The sequence below is a fragment of the Molossus molossus genome, unplaced genomic scaffold, assembly GCF_014108415.1.
Source record: "Molossus molossus isolate mMolMol1 unplaced genomic scaffold, mMolMol1.p scaffold_m16_p_11, whole genome shotgun sequence".
Taxonomy (NCBI): Eukaryota; Metazoa; Chordata; class Mammalia; order Chiroptera; family Molossidae; genus Molossus; species Molossus molossus.
The window spans coordinates 52775028-52794231 of record NW_023425346.1 but is presented as its reverse complement, the minus strand read 5'-3'; the positions used below and the strand labels follow the sequence as shown (position 1 = coordinate 52794231).

Below are 19204 nucleotides of genomic sequence, written 5' to 3'. Positions count from 1 at the left end.
AGACCCTTCACAACCCCAGAAATAACTCCTGTCCTGCCTTTTATAGTAACCAGGTTCTAATTTTTTTTTTATGGTTTTATCACATACCTGTGCATCTTAGACCTCAATTTAGTCTTGACCAATTTTTTATTTTGAGTGTCCTTTATAAGTTAAACTCCCCTTCCACAATCCCTTTCTTTTGCTTACAACTGATCTGTTGAGGAACCCTAGGACAATTGGCCCATAGAATTTCTCCTAGTCTAGGTTTTGCTGATATGTGTGCTTGGTGCAGGGCAGCATGCTCTTCTATCTTCTGCATTTCCTACAAATTGGCAGCTGAATTCAGAGGCTTTATCAGACGCAGGTTAGATCCTGTAGGCAAGAACACAGTGGTCTTGTGTTACATTCTTTCATTGGGAAATACATAATTCCTGATTTTCTCCCTCCCTCTCTCTCTTTTAATTCTCACCCCAGGACATGTTTCCATTGATCTGAGGGAAAGAGGAAGGGGGAGAGAAAGAGAGAAATATCAATGTGAAAGAGAAACATTGATCGGCTGCCTCCATATGCGTCCTGATTGGGGACCGAACCTGAAACCTGGGTATGTGCCCTGACCAGGAATGGAACCTGCCACCTCTTGGTGCATGGGACAATGCTCCAACCAACTGAGCCAGACTGGCCAGGGTCTCTCTTTTTTGATAGTAACAACTGTTGATGTTTAACAGTATTATATATTGATTCTTTGAGGGTTGCAAAATGAGGATTTTTAAATTCTATAATTTTGTTTTTACCTTGTCTACTATTTGGTTATCTGGTGATATAGTTTATATATAAATCCTAGACTTTTTCTTTTATTTACCCAGTGTTTATGATAATTGACTAGTTTTCTGTCATTCTCTGAAAGTGACCCATTATAAAAAAATATATAAATTTGAATTCATAAATTTAAACATATTTGATGGGTTTCAATCTATTGCTGTTATTATTCTTATTGAAGCTTACATTGTCCTATTTTTGCCTAGTGGTAGCCTCTTCAAGTTGGTTCCTGAGTCATTTTTACATTACCCTAGTGGTCTTAGCTGGCTTCCTTGGTATGGTGAAATGTCACGGGTTCATTTTGTACATTTTCTGCCCAGACCTTGAATCCATTCTTTTTCTTGGCTTCTTCTTATGAGAAATGTTATTTCAAGACTACAAACTAGATGCTGAAGATGCTCATTGCTTCTAGTTGTTGTTGTTTTCTAAAGAACAGTGCTGGGAAATGTGTGTGTGTACTTGTTTTGTGGTTTATAAAATGCTTCATGAATTCATACTGCTACTTTTAAGTCAAATTCATGTTTTTAATGAATACTTTATAGACTATATCTGTTTCTTTTTCTTTCTTTCTTGCTGAGAATCGTGGTCCTTATGTCATAGGATATTTTAGAATTAGCCACATTATTATTTGTTTTCTTCTACAATACACATACAACACTCTAAGAACATCAATATTAATACTTCTACTTCTAATATGATTATTTATAACAGTTGAAACATTTATTTTGCATGTGCTACACCTATTATCTCCCTTCGTTTTTGGTTGAAATACATCTCCATTGTTAGAGTATATAGCCACTGTATACTACACAATGTATAGTCTTTTAAAATTTTATTTATTTCATCTTTACATTTTCTTTTAATCTTCATTTGGTTCTTTTTCTACAATTAGATATATATGTGTGGAAACGTAAAATACCCTACAAAGGTCATTTTTGTTCTTCAGACCCTCCTCCACTGGCTGGTAAAGAATTTATTTCTGTGATGAAATCTTTTGCAATTGCAATTGCAGATAATGTAGCCTTATTAAGTCCTGGTATGGAAACCCAGATGAGTTCCCATACCAGTGCTTAATAAGACGGCATCATATATATATATATAGTAGACCCCTTATCCATGGTTTTACTTTATGCCATTTCAGTTACTCAAGGTCAACTGTAGTCTAAAAATATGACATGGGATATTCCAGAAGTAAACATTCATAAGTTTTAAATTGCACTCTGTTCTGTGAGTAGCTTGATCAAATCTCTCACTGCGAAGCTTTGTCTAGCCCAGGATGTGAGTCACCTCTTTGCCTAGTGTATCCTGTATGTAAAATAGATATTTTGAGAGAAACCACCTTCATAAAACTTTTATTATTAAGAGCATATTATTATAGTTTTTCTATATTATCATCAGTTTTTGTTGTTAATCTCTTACTGTGCTTAATTTAGAAATTAAACTTTTCATGGGTATGTGTGTATGAGAAAAAGAGTACTATATATATATATACAGTATAGGGTTTGGTACTATCTAAGGTTTCAGGTGACTATGGGGGTCTTGGAACCTATTTCACCACAGATAAGGGGGAACTATTGTATAACACACACATGTATCCTAAGGGTCCACAAGTTCTGGCTAAATTAAAAGCCAGGGGGTTTGTTGCAGATAATAGCTCTTTAATATGCTCATGTTTGCATTGGTTCTAAGCAATTACCTACTCAAGTGACAGAATTTACCTTAAATACAGAACTTCTTAACATTAGAGGAGATTTCTGTACTTTGAAAGCTCTCCAGGTTATTCTATTAATATTCTCTCCCAGAGAGAAATAATATTTCACATCCTCCCACAATTTTTCCAGTTTCTAAATAAAATGAGACCACCTTCTATTTGTATACCTTTCCGTATGCCATGGACAGAAGTACTTACACCCTACAATGGGGCAGGGGATGAGATTTAGAAAAGGAGTCCCTGATATGCTCAGCACTCGGCCATGATTTTCCTCTAAGGAAAGCTGGGGGATGTGCCTCTTCCCACCTGTTTCTGCAGGTCCTAGACCTCTGCTTGAAGGCATCTGCAGCTACAAAAACTTTTTTTTTATTTAAAAAAAATTTTTTTCCCTTTATTAATTTTAGAGAGAGAGGAAGAGAAAGGGAGAGAGAGATAGAAACATTGATGAGAGAGAATATCGACTGGCCGCCTCCTGCATGCCCCCCACTGGGAATCTAGCCCACAACCTGGAGATGTGTCCTGACCAGGAATCGAACCTGCAACCTCTTGGTGCATGGGTCGACACTCAACCACTGAGCCACACCAGCCGGACAACAAAAACTTTTTATGGTCAGGAGCATTCCAAACATTTCTCCCCTGCTGAATTAGCTTTTAAATTTGTGCTCAAATGGCCAAATGATTTTATGTTTTTTTTTCACTTGGTACAACAGTAATAGGAAAAGTCATTGTGTTTAGATGTGCCATAGAAGTAGGGGATAATCTGGCCAAATTCAGGAAAACGGCACTTCCTTCTTGGATCCCAAATGATTCTAGCAAAATTCTGAAGGAGATCTAATTCTTCACATCAGAACTGTGGCTGAATGATACACCTTAGATAATCCAGATTTATCTCTATTGGACTTTGGGATCAGGCCAGCCTTCTAAAGTGTATAAAGGACAATCTTTAAGCAACCTGGATGAGTTTCCATACCAAGGCTTAGTAAGGCTACATGATCAGCAATTGTAATTGCAAAAGATTTGATCACAGAAATAAATGTCCTATCTGTCACTGGAGGAGGGTCTGCATACCCCTCAGCCCAAAAGGAAGGGTTCTAAATCCATAGGGTCACTCTGCAGGGATAGGGAACCTTTTTTCTGCCAAGGGCCATTTGGATATTTATAACATCATTCTCGGGCCATTCAAAATTATCAACTTAAAAATTAGCCTGCTATATTTGGTCAGGCTAATTTGGTGAGGCGTGTGATATTAGCTGGTACTGATTTCAGAGGCCCGACGTTCCTCACCCCTGCTAGAGGTACAAAATGATGCTTATAGGGTGTCCTAGGTTTCCTCTTTGATAGCTTTCACACAAGCTTATAGCACTATAGTTGCCTTCAACTTTCAGGAAATCAATGGTGATTGGTGTAGCAATCAACACAGAACGGTGATATGAAGGAAACCACACCCGAATCTACTAGCTTTTAAAAAAGGAAGCAGAAAAAGTGCATAATGAATATTTTGAGTGCTACAGGGAATTACATGGATTTGGAGAAAAGTGTGAATGTTGGAAAGTCTGACTATGAAGAGCCTTGTGTGATACTGGGGTACTGGGAAACCACCCAAGTTCTATATTTTCATGGGTATTGGTTATATATTATTGGGATATCCTTCCAATGAATTCATAAATGTTCTTTACCTAATTTCAGCAATCAAGAGATTATGTTGCTTGTAGTAAAAATGAAAACAATACAAAATATTTGGATAAAAAAATAAATAAATAAAAATAAAAAAGGAAGCAGAGCCTAGCCGATGTGGCTCAGTGGATTGGGTGTCATCCCGTGCACTGAAAGGTTGCTGGTTTGATTCCCTGTCAGGGCTCATGCCTGGGTTGCAGGCTCCACCCCTGGTGGAGGGTGTTCAGAGGGCAGCCGATCAGTGTTTCTCTCTCACATTGATGTTTCTGTTTCTCTCTCTCTTCTTGCTCTCCTTCTAAAAGATCAATAAAAACATATTAAAAAATAAAAATAAAATAAAACAAAAATCATCTCAGAGCTTCCTGCTAATATTTTACAGGGTGGTGTTCTTTTATTTAAATTTTTTTAAATTTATTTGTTTCTTTGTTTGTTTGTTTATTTAATAGAGGAAGGGAGAGGGAGAGGGAGAAGCATTGATGTGAGACTGAGACATCCATCAGCTGTCTCCTGCATGTCCCCTACTGGGGATTGAGCCCGAAACCCCGGCATGAGCCCTGACCAGAATTAAACCAGCAACCTTTTGGTGCACAGGACAATGCTGAGCCAACTAAGCCACACTAGCCAGGCTTCAGATTAATTTTTAATTATAGTTGACATACAATATTTTATTAGTTTCAGGTGTACAATATAGTGATTCAACATTTATATCACCTTACAAAATGATTACCGTATTAAGTCCAAACACAGGGTGTGGTGTTCTTAAACTAGAGTAGTGTACAGCCTTCATTTAAATTGTGTGTGTATGTATGTGTAGAAAGTGTCATTTAATAAATATCTAATAAACTTTCTACAAAGTATAATGAATTTCCATCATTGCTTCTGGAGTTATGTCTTAGCCCCTTTTCCTCCTGGTAGGATGCTGTCAAGATAGGAGCATCTGTTTTGAGGTTCAGAGAGAGCTCATTTGCACATGACCTACCACAGCAGCTTGTACAAGGTTCTCCCCAACCCCTTTGTGCAGCAAATCAGTTCTGGATAAATCGTCCATCCTCCACTCCTCTCTTCTGTTTTATTCCCTGGCCAAGCTCTTGGTGTGCTAGTGCTGTAGGTGGGGGCACACACACTTCTTTGCTTTTTTTTTTTTTTCTGGTTCTTCTACCTGTGTGTGGAATTTCTTGAAAGTTTATAATGTCCTTTTTGATTAGGTGGGTTTGTAGTTCTGGCCTTTCCCTTGGTTGTTGGCATTTTGAATGACTTCTTTGAAAACGCACACAGGCATACACACATTCTAATGAACAATTCCTCATCCTTCTGTTACTGATCCAACTTCCTCTTTCTCTCTATTGCCAAACTTCTTGAGAGAATAGTCTACACATACTCTGACTCCTCTATCTCTACTCTTGGACACGTTTCAATGCATTCCAGTATGGCTTTAGCTTTCATCACTCCTATGAAACTATTCTTGCTGCACTGCTATAAACATCGCATGAACAGATTTTTGGTTTGTCATCCTTTTCCCCACATTGTTTTCTTTGCCTGGAATGTTCTTTTCCATGTTGACAGTGAAGGACTAGTCATCCTTCAAGATGCAGTTCAAGTATTACCTCCCATCTGCAGCTTGTATGAAGCCTGCTATGTCAAATAGATAATAAATAAATGAGTGGTATCACTATTTATGTCATCTTTGACTCTTCACTTCTTCACCCACTTCCAACTGAGCTTCAAAACTTATCAAATTACTGCCTGGCCGTGGTGGCTCAGTGGATTGAGTGTCTTCCCATGGGCTGAGAGGTCCTGGTTGCATTCCCGGTCAGGGTACATGCCTGGCTTTCGGGCTCGATCCCCAGTTGGGAAAGTGCAGGAGGCAGCTGATTGATGTTTCTATCTCTCTCTCTCTCTAAAAAAAAAAAAAAAAATTTAATTTAAAAAGCTCACCAAATTACAATTCAGATGTGTTCTCAAATCCAGTGCCTCCTCTGCATTTCCACTACCAGTGTTAGACCAGGTCTCAATCATCTCTTTACCAGAGTATTAAATCTTTCTGCCAATATTTTCTCTCTAATCCATTCCTCCTCCTGCTTATCCTCTCTATTTTAAAACAAGCTTAATACATTGAGAAGCCTTAATCATTGAAAAGATTTAGTGCTTTCTGTCCCTTATATAATTCAATACTGAAATAATACTAGCCAATTTGCAGTTTTTCACAGGAGTACTTAAGAGATTTTTCTTTTAAAATATAAAACAGAAAATTATTTAAAAACATTTTACTCTCATTTCCTTGATGCCTCTGTTTTCCTGCTGAGTTAGAGGCAGTACTGCTCAATGGTTAATAAAGGAGACTTTGACTGACACTTATTGGCTCTGTGACCTTGGACAAGTTATTGAATCTCTCTGTGCCTCACTTGTTTCATTTTTAAAATGGAGATTATAGTAGCATCTACCTCATTTAGTTGTTTTTGAGGTTAATATATAGCAAGCACTTCCTGGTTATCTATCTATCTATCTATCTATCTATCTATCTATCTATCTATCTATCTATCATCTGGTATTAATACAGATTATATAGAGATTTACTTGGTAATGCCTTTTCCCCCACACTATTGAAACTCCCCATGGGACAAACAGCCTACCTTATTTATCAGTGCAAAACCAGATGCCTAGTGTCTACATGCTATTTAATGAATGAATGGATAATCACTAAGCAAGCAAATGTGACGCCATTGATTTTCTTGCAGACCTCGCTAAGTTTCCTGGAACATCTAGAGAAACAAGCTCAAATAGATGCAGATAATCTGACATTACTGGAGAATCTCTGCAAAACTGTTGCATCTAATCTTATGAGAAAGATAGAAAAATACAAATGTGAAAAAGGTAACTAACTTATGCTTACTTGCTTGCACCAGATCATGAAAATTACTAAACTAATTGGTCATGTATGATGTTTACTCATCACTCTGATAATATTCTCTTGGGAAAGCAAGAACTCTCCTCAATTTGTTCAACTCATTTATTAAATGCATGCTCTGTACTGGACACAGAAGCTTCTCTTGGGAACTTATATTCTAGGGGGGGGAAGTAGTTATCTTCTTCGCATTCTTATATGGGAGTGAGAGTATAGGAAACCTGTTAGAATGAAATAACCAAAGAGAAGGCAGGATAGCATAGGAATTATGCTATGGAGTCAGATTGCCAGGACACCATTTATTAATGGTGCAGTGGACCTTTCCTTAGCATTTTTTTTTTTGTTTTTTTTTTTTGTTTTTTGTTTTTGTTTTTGTTTTGTTTTGTTTTGTTTTTTTATCCTCACCTAAGGACATTTTTCCATTTTTTGTTCAGGTAGAGTGGGAGGGAGAGAGAGGAACAGAGAGAGAGAGAGAAACATCAACGTGAAAGGGACACATCGAGTGGCTGCCACCCGCACGACCCACCAGGGCCGGGGACTAACTGCAACCGAGGTACGTGCCCTTAGTGGGAACCGAACCCGGGTCTCTCCGGACCGCAGGTTTGGCTCTAACCGCTGAGCCAAACCGGCCAGGGCGTTTCCTTAGCATTTTTATGTCTCACTTTCCATGTCTATAAAATGGGGATAATAACTACATGCAAAAAAAAAAAAAAAAATGAAGCTAAACCACCAATTTACACCATACACAAGAATAAACTCAGAATGGATAAAAGACTTAAATGTGACTCATGAATCCATAAAAATATTAGAAGAAAATGTAGACAACAAAATTTCAGACATCACGTACAGCAGAATTTTCACAGATACAATGCTGAAGTCAAGAGAAATAAAGGGAAAAATTAATAAATGGTACTACATCAAACTGAAAAGCTTTTGCACAGCAAAAGAAACAAGCATCAAAATGGAAAGGGAACCCACTATATGGGAGAGCATAATTGCCAATGATACATCAGATGAGGAGTTAATTTCCAAAATATAGAGTGCTCATACAACTCAACAAAAGGAAGACAAAGAATTCAATTAAAAAATGGGCAGAGGACCTAAATAGACACCTCTCCAAATAGGACATACAAATGGCCAAAAGATAGATGAAAAAATGCTCAATCATCAGAGAGATGCAAATTAAAACAACTATGAGGTATCACCTCACACCTGTCAGAATGGCCGCCATCAACAAATCATCAAACAACAAGTGCTGGCGACGGTGTGGAGAAGAGGGGACTCTACTCCACTGTTGGTGGGAATGCAAATAGGTGCAGCCACTATTGAAAACAATTTGGTGTTTCCTCAAAATATTAAAAATTGAACTTCCATTTGACCCAGTGATCCTACTTCTTGGAATATACCCTAAGAAGCCTGAAACAGCAATCAGAAAGCATATATGTTCCCCTATGTCCTTAGTAGCACTATTTACAATTGCTAAGATCTGGAAACAGCCCAATTGTCCATCAGTAGATGAGTGGATAAAACAGCAGTGGTACATATACACAATGGAGTACTATGCAGCTACAGGAAAGTAAGATCTCTTATCCTTTGAGACGACAAGGAGGGACCTGGAGAGTATTATGCTAAGAGAAACAAGCCAAGCAGAGAAAGACAAATATCACATGATTTCACTTATTTGTGGAATATAATGAACAAAATAAGCTGATGAACAAAATAGACCCAGAGACATGGAAGATAGTGATAGTTAAAGAGAGAATGCTTTATCTTCCATTCTTCTTGGAGACAGGGCTCAAAATGAGCAGTCATGTAGTCACTCTTGGTTGGAAAGTCTCTTCTTTGGTTATTCAGTCACCAAACCCCACTGTATTCACAATGGTCAATTTTTTTATTTTTTATTTCATTATTATTACTTTTATCCTTACTCGAGGACTTTTTTTTCATTTTTTGTTCAGAGAGAGTGGGAGGGAGATAGAGGAAGAGAGAGAGAGAAACATCAACGTGAAAGGGACACATCGAGTGGCTGCCTCCCGCACGACCCAACCAGGGCCGGGGGACAAACTGCAACCAAGGTTATGTGCCCTTAGCGGGAACTGAACCCAGGACTCTGGACTGCAGGCCGATGCTCTAACCTCTGAGCCAAACCGGCCAGGACCACAATGGTCAATTTTAATCAAACATCACTTTCTTGGAGTTCATATGTCTGAGCTTTAAATGTAACATGTGGGTAAAATGTGAGGATTTATGGTCTTTATAATTAGTATTAAACAACATATCAATCAGCATTGATTTTCCAATTCCCCAACAAAGAGAATATTCAAACAGCAGCCTTATTGAATGGATCTATTGACCAGCTGATCAGACAAACTCCTAAAACCAGCCTAGCCAGACATAGTTAAAGAAGAAATATTTTATCTTTTTTGCAGAAGCTGAGCAAAGCAAGCTGAGGGCCAGTGAAGTGGCAGTCTCAGCCCCTGCCCCTACGTGTTGTGTCCCAGGGGCAGAGGGAGCCAGGGGGCTACAGGAGGAAAACCTACTTTCCGGTTCAGACTTTCAGCAATCCCTTATCTTAACGGTAGGTTCATTGATGTATTGGCAAATGTTTAACCACCAACTCCCCTCTGCACCTCCAACCCCCCAAGACAGAGAGAGGGAGAGGGAGAGAGAGAGGGAGGGAGGGGGAGAGAGAGAGAGAGAGAGAGAGAGAGAGAGAGAGAGAGAGAGAGAGATTTCCATGGCTGATTTCAAATTACCAATATGATATCAACTGTATTGCAGAATTTTTGAAAATCTAACAATGGCTCTCACTAGCTGGCTGGAGCTGACTCCAGTACACTACTATGTTGTACTGCGTCATCTGTTCTCATCTGTGGGGTTCGATCGGGGCTGCTTCATGGGCATGCAGCCTGTGCAGTTGCATAGGGCCCAAGCTTTTTGAATGTTTAGCTGTCACTGTTTTGAAATTCTTTTTTTAAATTCTTCACCTGAGGATATGTTGATTTCAAAGAGAGAAGAAGGGCGAGGGAGAGAGAGAGAGAGAGAAAGAAACAGCAATCATTTGCCTCCTGTTTGCACTCTAACTGCAGTTTGAACCTGCAACCTAGATATGTGCCCTGACCAGGAATCGAACCTGCCACTTTTTGGTGTAGGGGACAATACTCCAATCAACTGAGCCACATGGGCCAGGGCTGTTTTGAAATTCTTAATACTGCATGAACTTTTGTTTTGCACTGGACCCCACAAATTATGTAGCCAGACCTCCCTAGAGGACAAAAACTGAGTTTCTGTAGTGCTCTGCAACGGAAGGGTGGGTAGAGGGAATTGCAATCCGTTCCTCACAACATGATCAAGATTCTTGGTAGACATATGACATTCTTCTCTGGGATTTGTTTCTTTCCAGCAGACTTGAGCAGTTCTATTTTGCCAACCTTTGTTGGCATCAGTGAAGTTGGCTTGGCCTTGGAAATTTTTGTTTTTGTTTTTAATTGTGGTAGAATACAAGTAATATTAAATTTATCATCTTAAACATTTTTAAATGTACAGTTCAGTACTGTTAAGTACATTCACATGGTTGTGTAACCAGTCACCAGCACTCTTTTTATTTTGCAAAACTAAAATTCTGTATCCATTAAACAATAGCTGCCTATTCCCTTCCCCCACCAGCTCCTGGCAAACACATTTCTAGTTTCTGCCTCTATGAGCTTGACCACTCTAGGTACCTCATTTAAGTGGAGTCATACAATATTTGCTCTTTTGTTACTGGATTATTTTGTTTTGTATAATGTCTTCAAGGTTCATCCATGTCAGAATTTTCTTCCTTTTAAAGGCTGAATAATATTCCTTTGTGCTTATATCGCACATTTTGTTTATCCATTCATCTATTGATGGATACTTGGGTTGTTTTCACCTTTTGGCTACTGGAATTGTGCTCTGATGAACATAGTACAAATATCTCTTCAAGACCCTTCTTTCAGTTCTTTTGGGTATTTACCCAGAAGTGGAATTGCTGGTTCTTCGGGTAATTCTGTCTTTCATTTTTTGAAGAATCACCATACTGTTTTCCACAGCAGCTGCCGCACTTCTACTAACAACGCACAAAGGTTCCAATTTCTCCACATCTTTGCCAACCAAAGATGTAGCCATCCAAATGAGTGTGAGATGGCATCTCATTGTGGTTTTGATTTTTATTGCATCACTATGATTAGTGATGTTGGGCGTCCTTTCATGTGCTTGTTGACCATTTGTATATCTTATTTGGAGAAACAGGTTGTTTTTAAGTTTGGTTGTATGTGGAAGTTTTATTTATTTATTTATTTATTTATTTATTTTTGGTACATGCCCTTAGCGGGAACCGAAGCCAGGACTCTGGTCTGCAGGCTGATGCTCCAACCGCTGATCCAAACTGGCCAGGGCGGAAGTTTTATTTTTTATTTTTAAAAATTCTTTCAATAGAGTTCTGGTCAAGATGATGGTGTAGGTAAACGTGGTACTCAGAACCTCCCACAACCATATCAAAATTGCAACTAAATTAAGAACAACCATCATGCCCTGGCCAGTTTGGCTCAGCAATTAGAGCGTCGGCCTGCCATCCAGAGAGACCTGGGTTCGGTTCCCGCTAAGGGCATGTACCTCGGTTGCAATTTGTCCCCAGCCCTGGTTGGGTTGTGCAGGTGGCAGCCACTCGATGTGCCCCTTTCACGTCGATGTTTCTCTCTCTCTCTCCCTCCCACTTTATCTGAACAACAACAACAACAACAACAAAAATGAGAAAATGTCCTCGGGTGAGGATTTAAAAAAAAAAAAGAACAACCATCATTCAAAACACCTGAAATCTAGCCGAACAGAAGTCCTATGACTAAGGATATACAGAAGGAACCACATTGAGACTGATAGGAGGGGTGGAGACATGGAACAGGCTGGTTCCTCTCCCACATGTGGCACTTAATAATTGGGAGGTATATCTCAGTTGTGGAGGTCCCCCTGTAGAGCGAGGGGTCCCAGCCCCACACCAGGACCCCCAGCCCAGGGTTCCAGTGCTGGGAAGACAAGTCTCCATAACTTCTGTCTGTGAAAACTAACAATATCGTGGCTGAGTGAGACAAAGGCCTTCTGGAGTCCCAGGCTTTCCCCTTAAAGGGCCACACACTGACTTACTCAGACTCACTTATTCTGAGTATTCTTGCCACTGTGTCTTTGTGAACTTTTCCCTTTGGAAGAAGGGACTTGATTCTTTTCTTGTCACCTGCCAGTGACTTTTTCTATGGCCTGAGATTAGACATCAGTCCTTTTCTGCATCAACTCAATTTTTAAAAAACAGTTTACTCGTCAGGTTTATTATAAGGGATACAGCTCAAGACCATCCATATGGAAGAAGATCTGTAGGGCAAGACAGGAGAGTGGGGAGTGGCAGGGAGCTTCCATACCTTCTCAGGGCACATCATCTCAATGTGTTCACCAACCCATCAAGTCTAGATTTTCAACCCTTCTCCTAACTCTGTGACTTTCCTGCATTTTTTTGCTTTCTTAAAAGGAGGGGACCTGGCAAGACGAGCCTGAAAGGAGTAATAATGGTAGATGTTCCTAATGCCTTTTTTTTTCATCCTCACCCAAGGACATTTTTTGCATTTATCTTCAGATAGAGTGGGAGGAAGAGAGGGGGGAAGAGAGAGAGAGAAACATCGATGTGAAAGAGACACATTGACCAGTTGCCACCCACACAACCCCAACCAGGGCCGGGGACAAACTGCAACCAAGGTACATGCCCTTAGCGGGAACCGAACCTGGGACTCTTCGGTCTGCGGGCCGACGCTCTAACTGCTGAGCCAAACCAGCCAGGGCCCTAATGCCCTTTTAAAACTTGGCTCAATATAGCAGAAATAGATATATTTGATATGTACCACATTATTCATCGTGAGTTGGGAGAAGGTTTACAGATTTGTAGAGAACTCATTTCTTATCTCAATTCAGAGCAAGCCACTGAATGCATGGATTATACCAGGCTTTTCTATGGGAGGACAAAGAGGTGGTTTCTACTCTGAAAGCCTAGTATAGCAGCTCTGGGGAATGCAGGCAACCCTTCAGAATCAAGTCTCTTTCTGTGGGGAGGGAAGGAACCCCTGGTGGGACTGAGGCAGAGCAGAAGGTTGAGTCTGAGGGCATGTTGGCTATGGTGTGGCTCCAGATGCTGCTTGTAGAGGAAAAGAGGCCAGAGGGAGGGGCTTGGCAATGGTGTGTTTATTTTCCTGAATCCTTGCCCAGAAACCATAACCTCAGAAAAGTATTTCAAAATCTACCACTGGGCTAACCTGCTTGTGAACAAACAGGTTTGGGTGTTGTCTCTCTTTGATGTGTAAAGTTGATCATATCTGATTCCTCATTTATTTTGTTGTTGCAAATTTAAATTTCAGAGTTCAACACCCTCCACTTCCCTAGGAATCTCTGTTTTTCTGCTTAACTGGGAGGTTGCCTGATATGATGTTGGTAAGAGTTAATCATTATTGAATACTTGGCATGTGCCAGGCAGTGTTCGAAGAGCTTTCTAGGGCTTATCTCATTTAATTCTCCAATCACATTATCACTTAATAATGAGGAAACTGAGACCCAAGAGGTCTAGTACTTTGCTGAAGGTCAGAAAAGAGTGGAGCTGGAATTTGAACCCAGCAGTCTGAACCCAGAGCTCACCCTCCAAAGGCTGTTCCACTGTGTAGCTACAGGAGCTCAGGCAACGGCTTTACTTCTTTGAAAAATAAACATGTTTCTTTCGGTTTTGCAATTCTGGGGTTTCAAAGTTTAGACATGGCTTCCCTGAAGTGCTACCTTCTCCCAAAGTGAGGAGGAATATGTAGGTGCTCCATATGACTGCAGCTTGGGTCCTTTGGGGTGTGTTTTCTGGCCTGGGGGACACTGGACTTGTTTAGACTGAACTGAGCACCCAGGACTGCCCCTTAACCATAGTTAATAACTAACTCAGACCTCAGAGACGAGGGCAGAGCTTGCCGGATTCAACTGAGAACTTGTTTGTGGGAGAAAAAAAGTTTCAAGAGACCTTTTCCTGCTACCGTCATGTGATGAATAACTCATCACTGGCTTTCTCTTCGTGATGGATTCTTATTCAGAAAACCAGGGAGTTTGCAGAAAATTTTCAAAGTACTGCAATCCTTAGCTAATGCCAAAAGCACTGTTGTAGCCCGCGAGAAGAATCTGAACTCAGACTCCAAATGTGGTCAAATCAAAGAGAGCTTTATTAGCTTCGCAGCAACTGTCCCGTCCTGCTCACAGGAGGGAGCAGCCCCGAGCTTAGGGGGAGGGTTGCTTATATAGTTTTCTAGGCCCTGTTAAGAAATTGGGCTAAGGGTCTGCGAGCAAGCAAGCCGTACAGAAGTGGATATCTGCGTTTAGCCGTTATGTCTGAGGGATAAATAGTTCTATTTGCACAATACAATGGTTAACTGCACAATACAGTGGTTAACTGCACAATACAATGGTTACCTCTGGCTGATGTATATCTCCTTTCCCTTTGCCCAGTTCCTGTTATGCTCTTAAGGTTCAGGGGGTAAGGTCTGCCTAATGGAAAATTTTCTAATGGCAGGTTCCCATGTTCCCCTATTTACTGTCTTCTAGTTTTCCCTTCACAGCACGACTAAGTAATCCCAGGACTATGGACTGATTTTTGTCCTTCCCAGGTTGGATCTCTGGACCTTTTTATTCCCTTGTTCTTCTCCTTGGTATCTGCCCAGCCTCTCTCTAGCCAGTGACAGATAAATGCTTACTCTATCCAACCAAGCTTTCTACCAGAAACGTTTGAGCTGATTCATGTGATGTTGACTCTCAACCCATCCTGTGTAAGAACATCTAAGTGTTTGGGGAAAGATATTTGAAGAATACGAGTACTTCTCTTTCTTGGTGATGGAGGAACCCTGGTCTCTGTGGAGATGTTGGGACCATCTTCTTACAGTCTAACTTCTGAAACCAGCACAAAGTTTGGATAGTTTCTTCAGGGAGTCTCCAGCTGGGGCCCAGCCCTTAATGACCTTGAGGGCTCAGCATTCTTTGTGTCTGTCTTGGTTGTTCTTCTTGTGTCTGTGATGATCTCTGTCCTTCCTATCCTTTTCTAGAACCATCAGACGTGTGCTGACTTTTGGCCATGTGGGGGACACTGTTGCCTTTTCAGTAACACATACTTTTTAAATTATTTCCAGAAATGGAATTTGTTTTTTATCCACGAATTCCACTTCTTTTCTGTTTGGATTCAAGGTGTATCATGTTTTCAGGAGATCATTTGAGCCACAGAGGCCCCACTGAAGACAACTCAGATAAATTTTTTAAAATCTTTATTGTTGAATGTATAACAGATGTTCCTCATTTTCCCCCCATTGACCCCTCCTCCCCACTCTTGTCCCCCTCCTGCCTTTGCCCAAACTGTTGTCTGTGTCCATTGGTTATGCATATAAGTTCTTTGGTTTATTTCTTCACACTCCCCAGACCCCCTTCTCTTTGAGGTTTGTCAGTCTAACAACCAATTTGTACTTCTTAATCCCTTCACCTTTTTCACCCATTCCCCCCTTCCCCCTCCCATCTGGCAAGCAACAAAATGTTCTCTGTGTCTATGAGAATGTTTCTATTTTGCATGTTCATTTTGTTTGTAGATTCAATTGTTGATAGCTATGTATTCATTGCCATTTTGTTTGTTCATATTTTTTAGCTTTTTCTTCAAGAAGACCCATCAACATTTCATATAATAATGGTTTGGTGGTGATGAACTGCTTTAGCTTTTCCTTGTCTGGGAAACTCTTTATATAACCGTTGATTCTAAATGACAGCTTTGCAGGATAGAGTAATCTTGGTTGTAGGTTCTTGCTTTTCATCACTCTGAATACTTCTTGCCACTCCCTTCTGGCCTTCAAAGTTTCTTTTGAGAGATCAGCTGACAGTCTTATGGGGGTTCCCTTGTAGGTAAATAACTGCTTTTCTCTTGCTGCTTTTAAGAGTCTCTCTTTGTCTTGAACCTTTTGCATTTTGATGATGATGTGTCTTGGTGTGGGCCTCTTGGGGTTCATCTTGTTTGGGACTCTCTGTGCTTCCTGGACGTGTATGTCTGTATTCTTCACCAAGTTAGGGAAGTTTTCTGCCATTATTGTTTCAAATAGGTTTTTGATTTCTTGTTCTCTCTCTTCTCCTTCTGGCACCCCAAGATGGCGAATGTTGGTATGCTTGAAGTTGTCCCAGAGGCTCCTTACACTATCCTCATTGTTTTGGATTCTTTTTTCTTTTTGCTGTTCTGATTGGGTGTTTTTGCTTCCTTATATTCCAAATCAATGGTTTGCTTCTTGGCTTTACCTACTCTACTATTGAATCTGTGTAAATTATTCTTTATTTCAGTTAGTGCCTCCTTCATTTCTGACTGTGCATCCTTCATTTCTGACTGGTCCTTTTTTATGCTCTTGAGGCCCTCACTAAGTTCACTGAGGTTCTCACTAATTCATTGAGCATCCTTATAACCTGTATTTTGAACTCAGCATCTGTTAGATTGCTTATCTCCATTTCCCTTAGTTCTTTTCCTGGAGTTTTGTTCTGTTCTTTCATTTGGGACCTGTTTCTTTGTCTCCTCATTTTGGCTGCCTCCTTGTGTTTTTTTTTTTTTTTTTAATGTATTAATGAGAGGTATGGGGCTAGCTGAGACTAGATGCTGCTTATTTGGAAGAATTTAGGAAAACCTGAAGCAGGATCCAAGACCAGCCAATCCTATGATAAAGCAACTGGCAACAGCTTGGGTGGGCCTGAAAGTTGGGTGGGGCGGGGCCTCAGGGAATCACCAGGGCGGGGCTACCGGTGTGAGCCAGGTTGCTGGAGTCCCAGATATGGTGGCTGTCTGCCGCCCCAGAGAAGGGCTCACCAAAGGAACAAAGGCCTCTCACAGCAGTCTGTCCCAGAGAAAGCCCCCTCTCCAGCCCTTGCTCCAATGCCAAACAGCTCAGTTCTTCCCTGTATGTCTCTGGAGCCCCTTGAGCTGCCTCCCCTCCAAGCTTAGAGGGAGTGAGTCCGAAAAGTCCGTGCGCGGGCCCTTTAAGAGGATCTTCCTGGGGCTCCAGCCACTTCAGCCTCCTTGAGCCTCAGTTCCCGCTGGTTTTTCCAGCCAGAAGTTATGGGGACTTCTCTCCCTGGCACTGGAACCCTGAGCGGGGCACTGGTGTGGGACGGGGACCCCTCAGTCCTCAGGGAGGACCTTCCCAGCTGAGGTGTCCTTCTGATTTGTATCCACCACACATGGGTGTGGGGCCAGCCCGTCAGGCCTCCGCCCCTCCTACCAGTCTCGATGTGGCTGCTCCTTTAATTCCATAGTTGTAGGACTTCCATTCAGCTTGATGTCAGGCGGTTTTGAATGATGGTTGTTCTGTAGTTTAGTTGTAACTTTGATGTGGTTGTGGGAGGACGCGATACCGCGTTTACCTACCCGCCATCTTGACCGGGTTGTAATATTTTTTCAGATAATTTTTAATATATGCTATTTATAATAGCTTTCAGAAATAATTGCATATATATATTTATATATATATATATTTTATCATCCTCACCCGAGGACATCTTTTCATTTTTTTGTTCAGGTAGAGTGGGAGGAAGAGAGAGGAACAGAGAGAGAGAGAAACATCAATGTGAAAGGGACACATTGAGTGGCTGCTACCCGCACGACCAACCAGGGCCGGGGACAAACTGCAACCGAGGTACATGCCCTTAGCGGGAACCAAACCCGGGTCTCTCTGGACCACAGGCCGATGCTCTAACCGCTGAGCCAAACCGGCCAGAGCTGCATATATTTTTTAATTCCCACTGTGATTTTTACCAAAGAGATTTTTTTGTTTGTTTGTTTTGGAGGAATCAGATCACTCTGAATCCTACCATCTGAAAATAAAAGTTACCATATGATGTTTTTGTTATCATGTTAGATTCTTACTTATGCTTTCTTCACTCTGCTAATCCAAAAAGGAAGATGCGTTTGCATAAACTCTTTTGGGTTTTTTAAAGTTAAAATACATATTCTGTTATTTAACAGTGATAATTGACATTTTGCAATTAAACCAAGTGAAGCCTGAATTTTAATTAGGGCCTGGTGGTTGATTAATTCCAGACCAGGACCAGCGTCTTGAGAATTCTCTGCCTTTGGTACTGATAAATGTAGTAGTTGGTTAGAAACATTAAACTCTTAAAGTGAGGATTGCCTAATAAGTGGGCCTATCTCTTCTTCTTTCAAGGAAGAAACTATGTACAGGATGGATCGTAAGCATAGAGGCTTCTGTGTTATTATCAACAACCGCAGCTTTAACTCACTGTCAGAAAGAAAAGGGACCAATAAAGATGCTGGTAAGAAAGGCTGTACTAGTCTATCAAATGCAACTTGGGGACCTAAAAATCATTTTTTCTTTTCATATTTTTTCTGTAATTTTTATGTTCCGTTTAAATGTAAGGATGATATTACAAGTGTTTGTAAGCCTCTTATATGCCCTCGTGTTTTAGTCAATCCAGGCTACCACATCAAACTACCCAGACTGGGGCATATAACAACAATTTACTTCTCGTAGTTCTGAAGGCTGGCAGTCTAAGATCAAGGCTCTGGCGTCTCAGTGTCCGGTGAGAGTCTGCCTCCTAGATGGCCATCCTCTCCCTGGAAGAACGGGCAAGAAGGGGCAAAAGAACTCAGGATTCTCTCTGTGGGCTCAACCCTCATGGCCTAAACACCTCCCACAGGCCCCACTTTCTGGTGCTTGTACCTTGAGGGTTAGGATTTCAACATATGAATTTTGGGGAGACAAACTTTCAAGCCATAGCACCTGGGGTATCACCAACCTGCTTAAAGAGTGAAAAGGGTCCCTGACCCTTTATACCATGGTTTGGGGGTGAGCATGCTGGGTCAGTATGAGAAAGCCTGTGTTTGAGCTCTGGCTCCACCGCTAACCAGGTTTGTGACTGTGGGAGAGTCACAGGGCCTCAGCTCCCTCAGCCATGAGATAGGATGAATTCTGGCCTCTGCAGACTCTCAGGATCATTGTGGTAGCACTGTGGGTGCTATAAAAAGGCAGGGTAATTATAATATTTTATTGTTATGAAAGTAAAAAAATAATCTAGAG

General features: G+C 40.9%; 1 protein-coding gene across 6 annotated transcripts in view; it reads left to right on the top strand.

The window, feature by feature from the left end:
- CASP10 (caspase 10) overlaps positions 1-19204 on the top strand; it is a 47364-nt gene that overhangs the window by 23377 nt on the left and 4783 nt on the right. For 5 of the 6 annotated variants that reach the window (XM_036254006.1, XM_036254005.1, XM_036254004.1 and 2 more), the window contains exons 5-7: positions 6916-7051; positions 9512-9660; positions 18332-18440. In XM_036254006.1, coding sequence (XP_036109899.1) covers positions 6916-7051; positions 9512-9660; positions 18332-18440 — 394 coding nt within the window. The remainder of the gene's footprint in view (positions 1-6915; positions 7052-9511; positions 9661-18331; positions 18441-19204) is intronic. The other variant, XM_036254007.1, reaches the window with a different exon arrangement.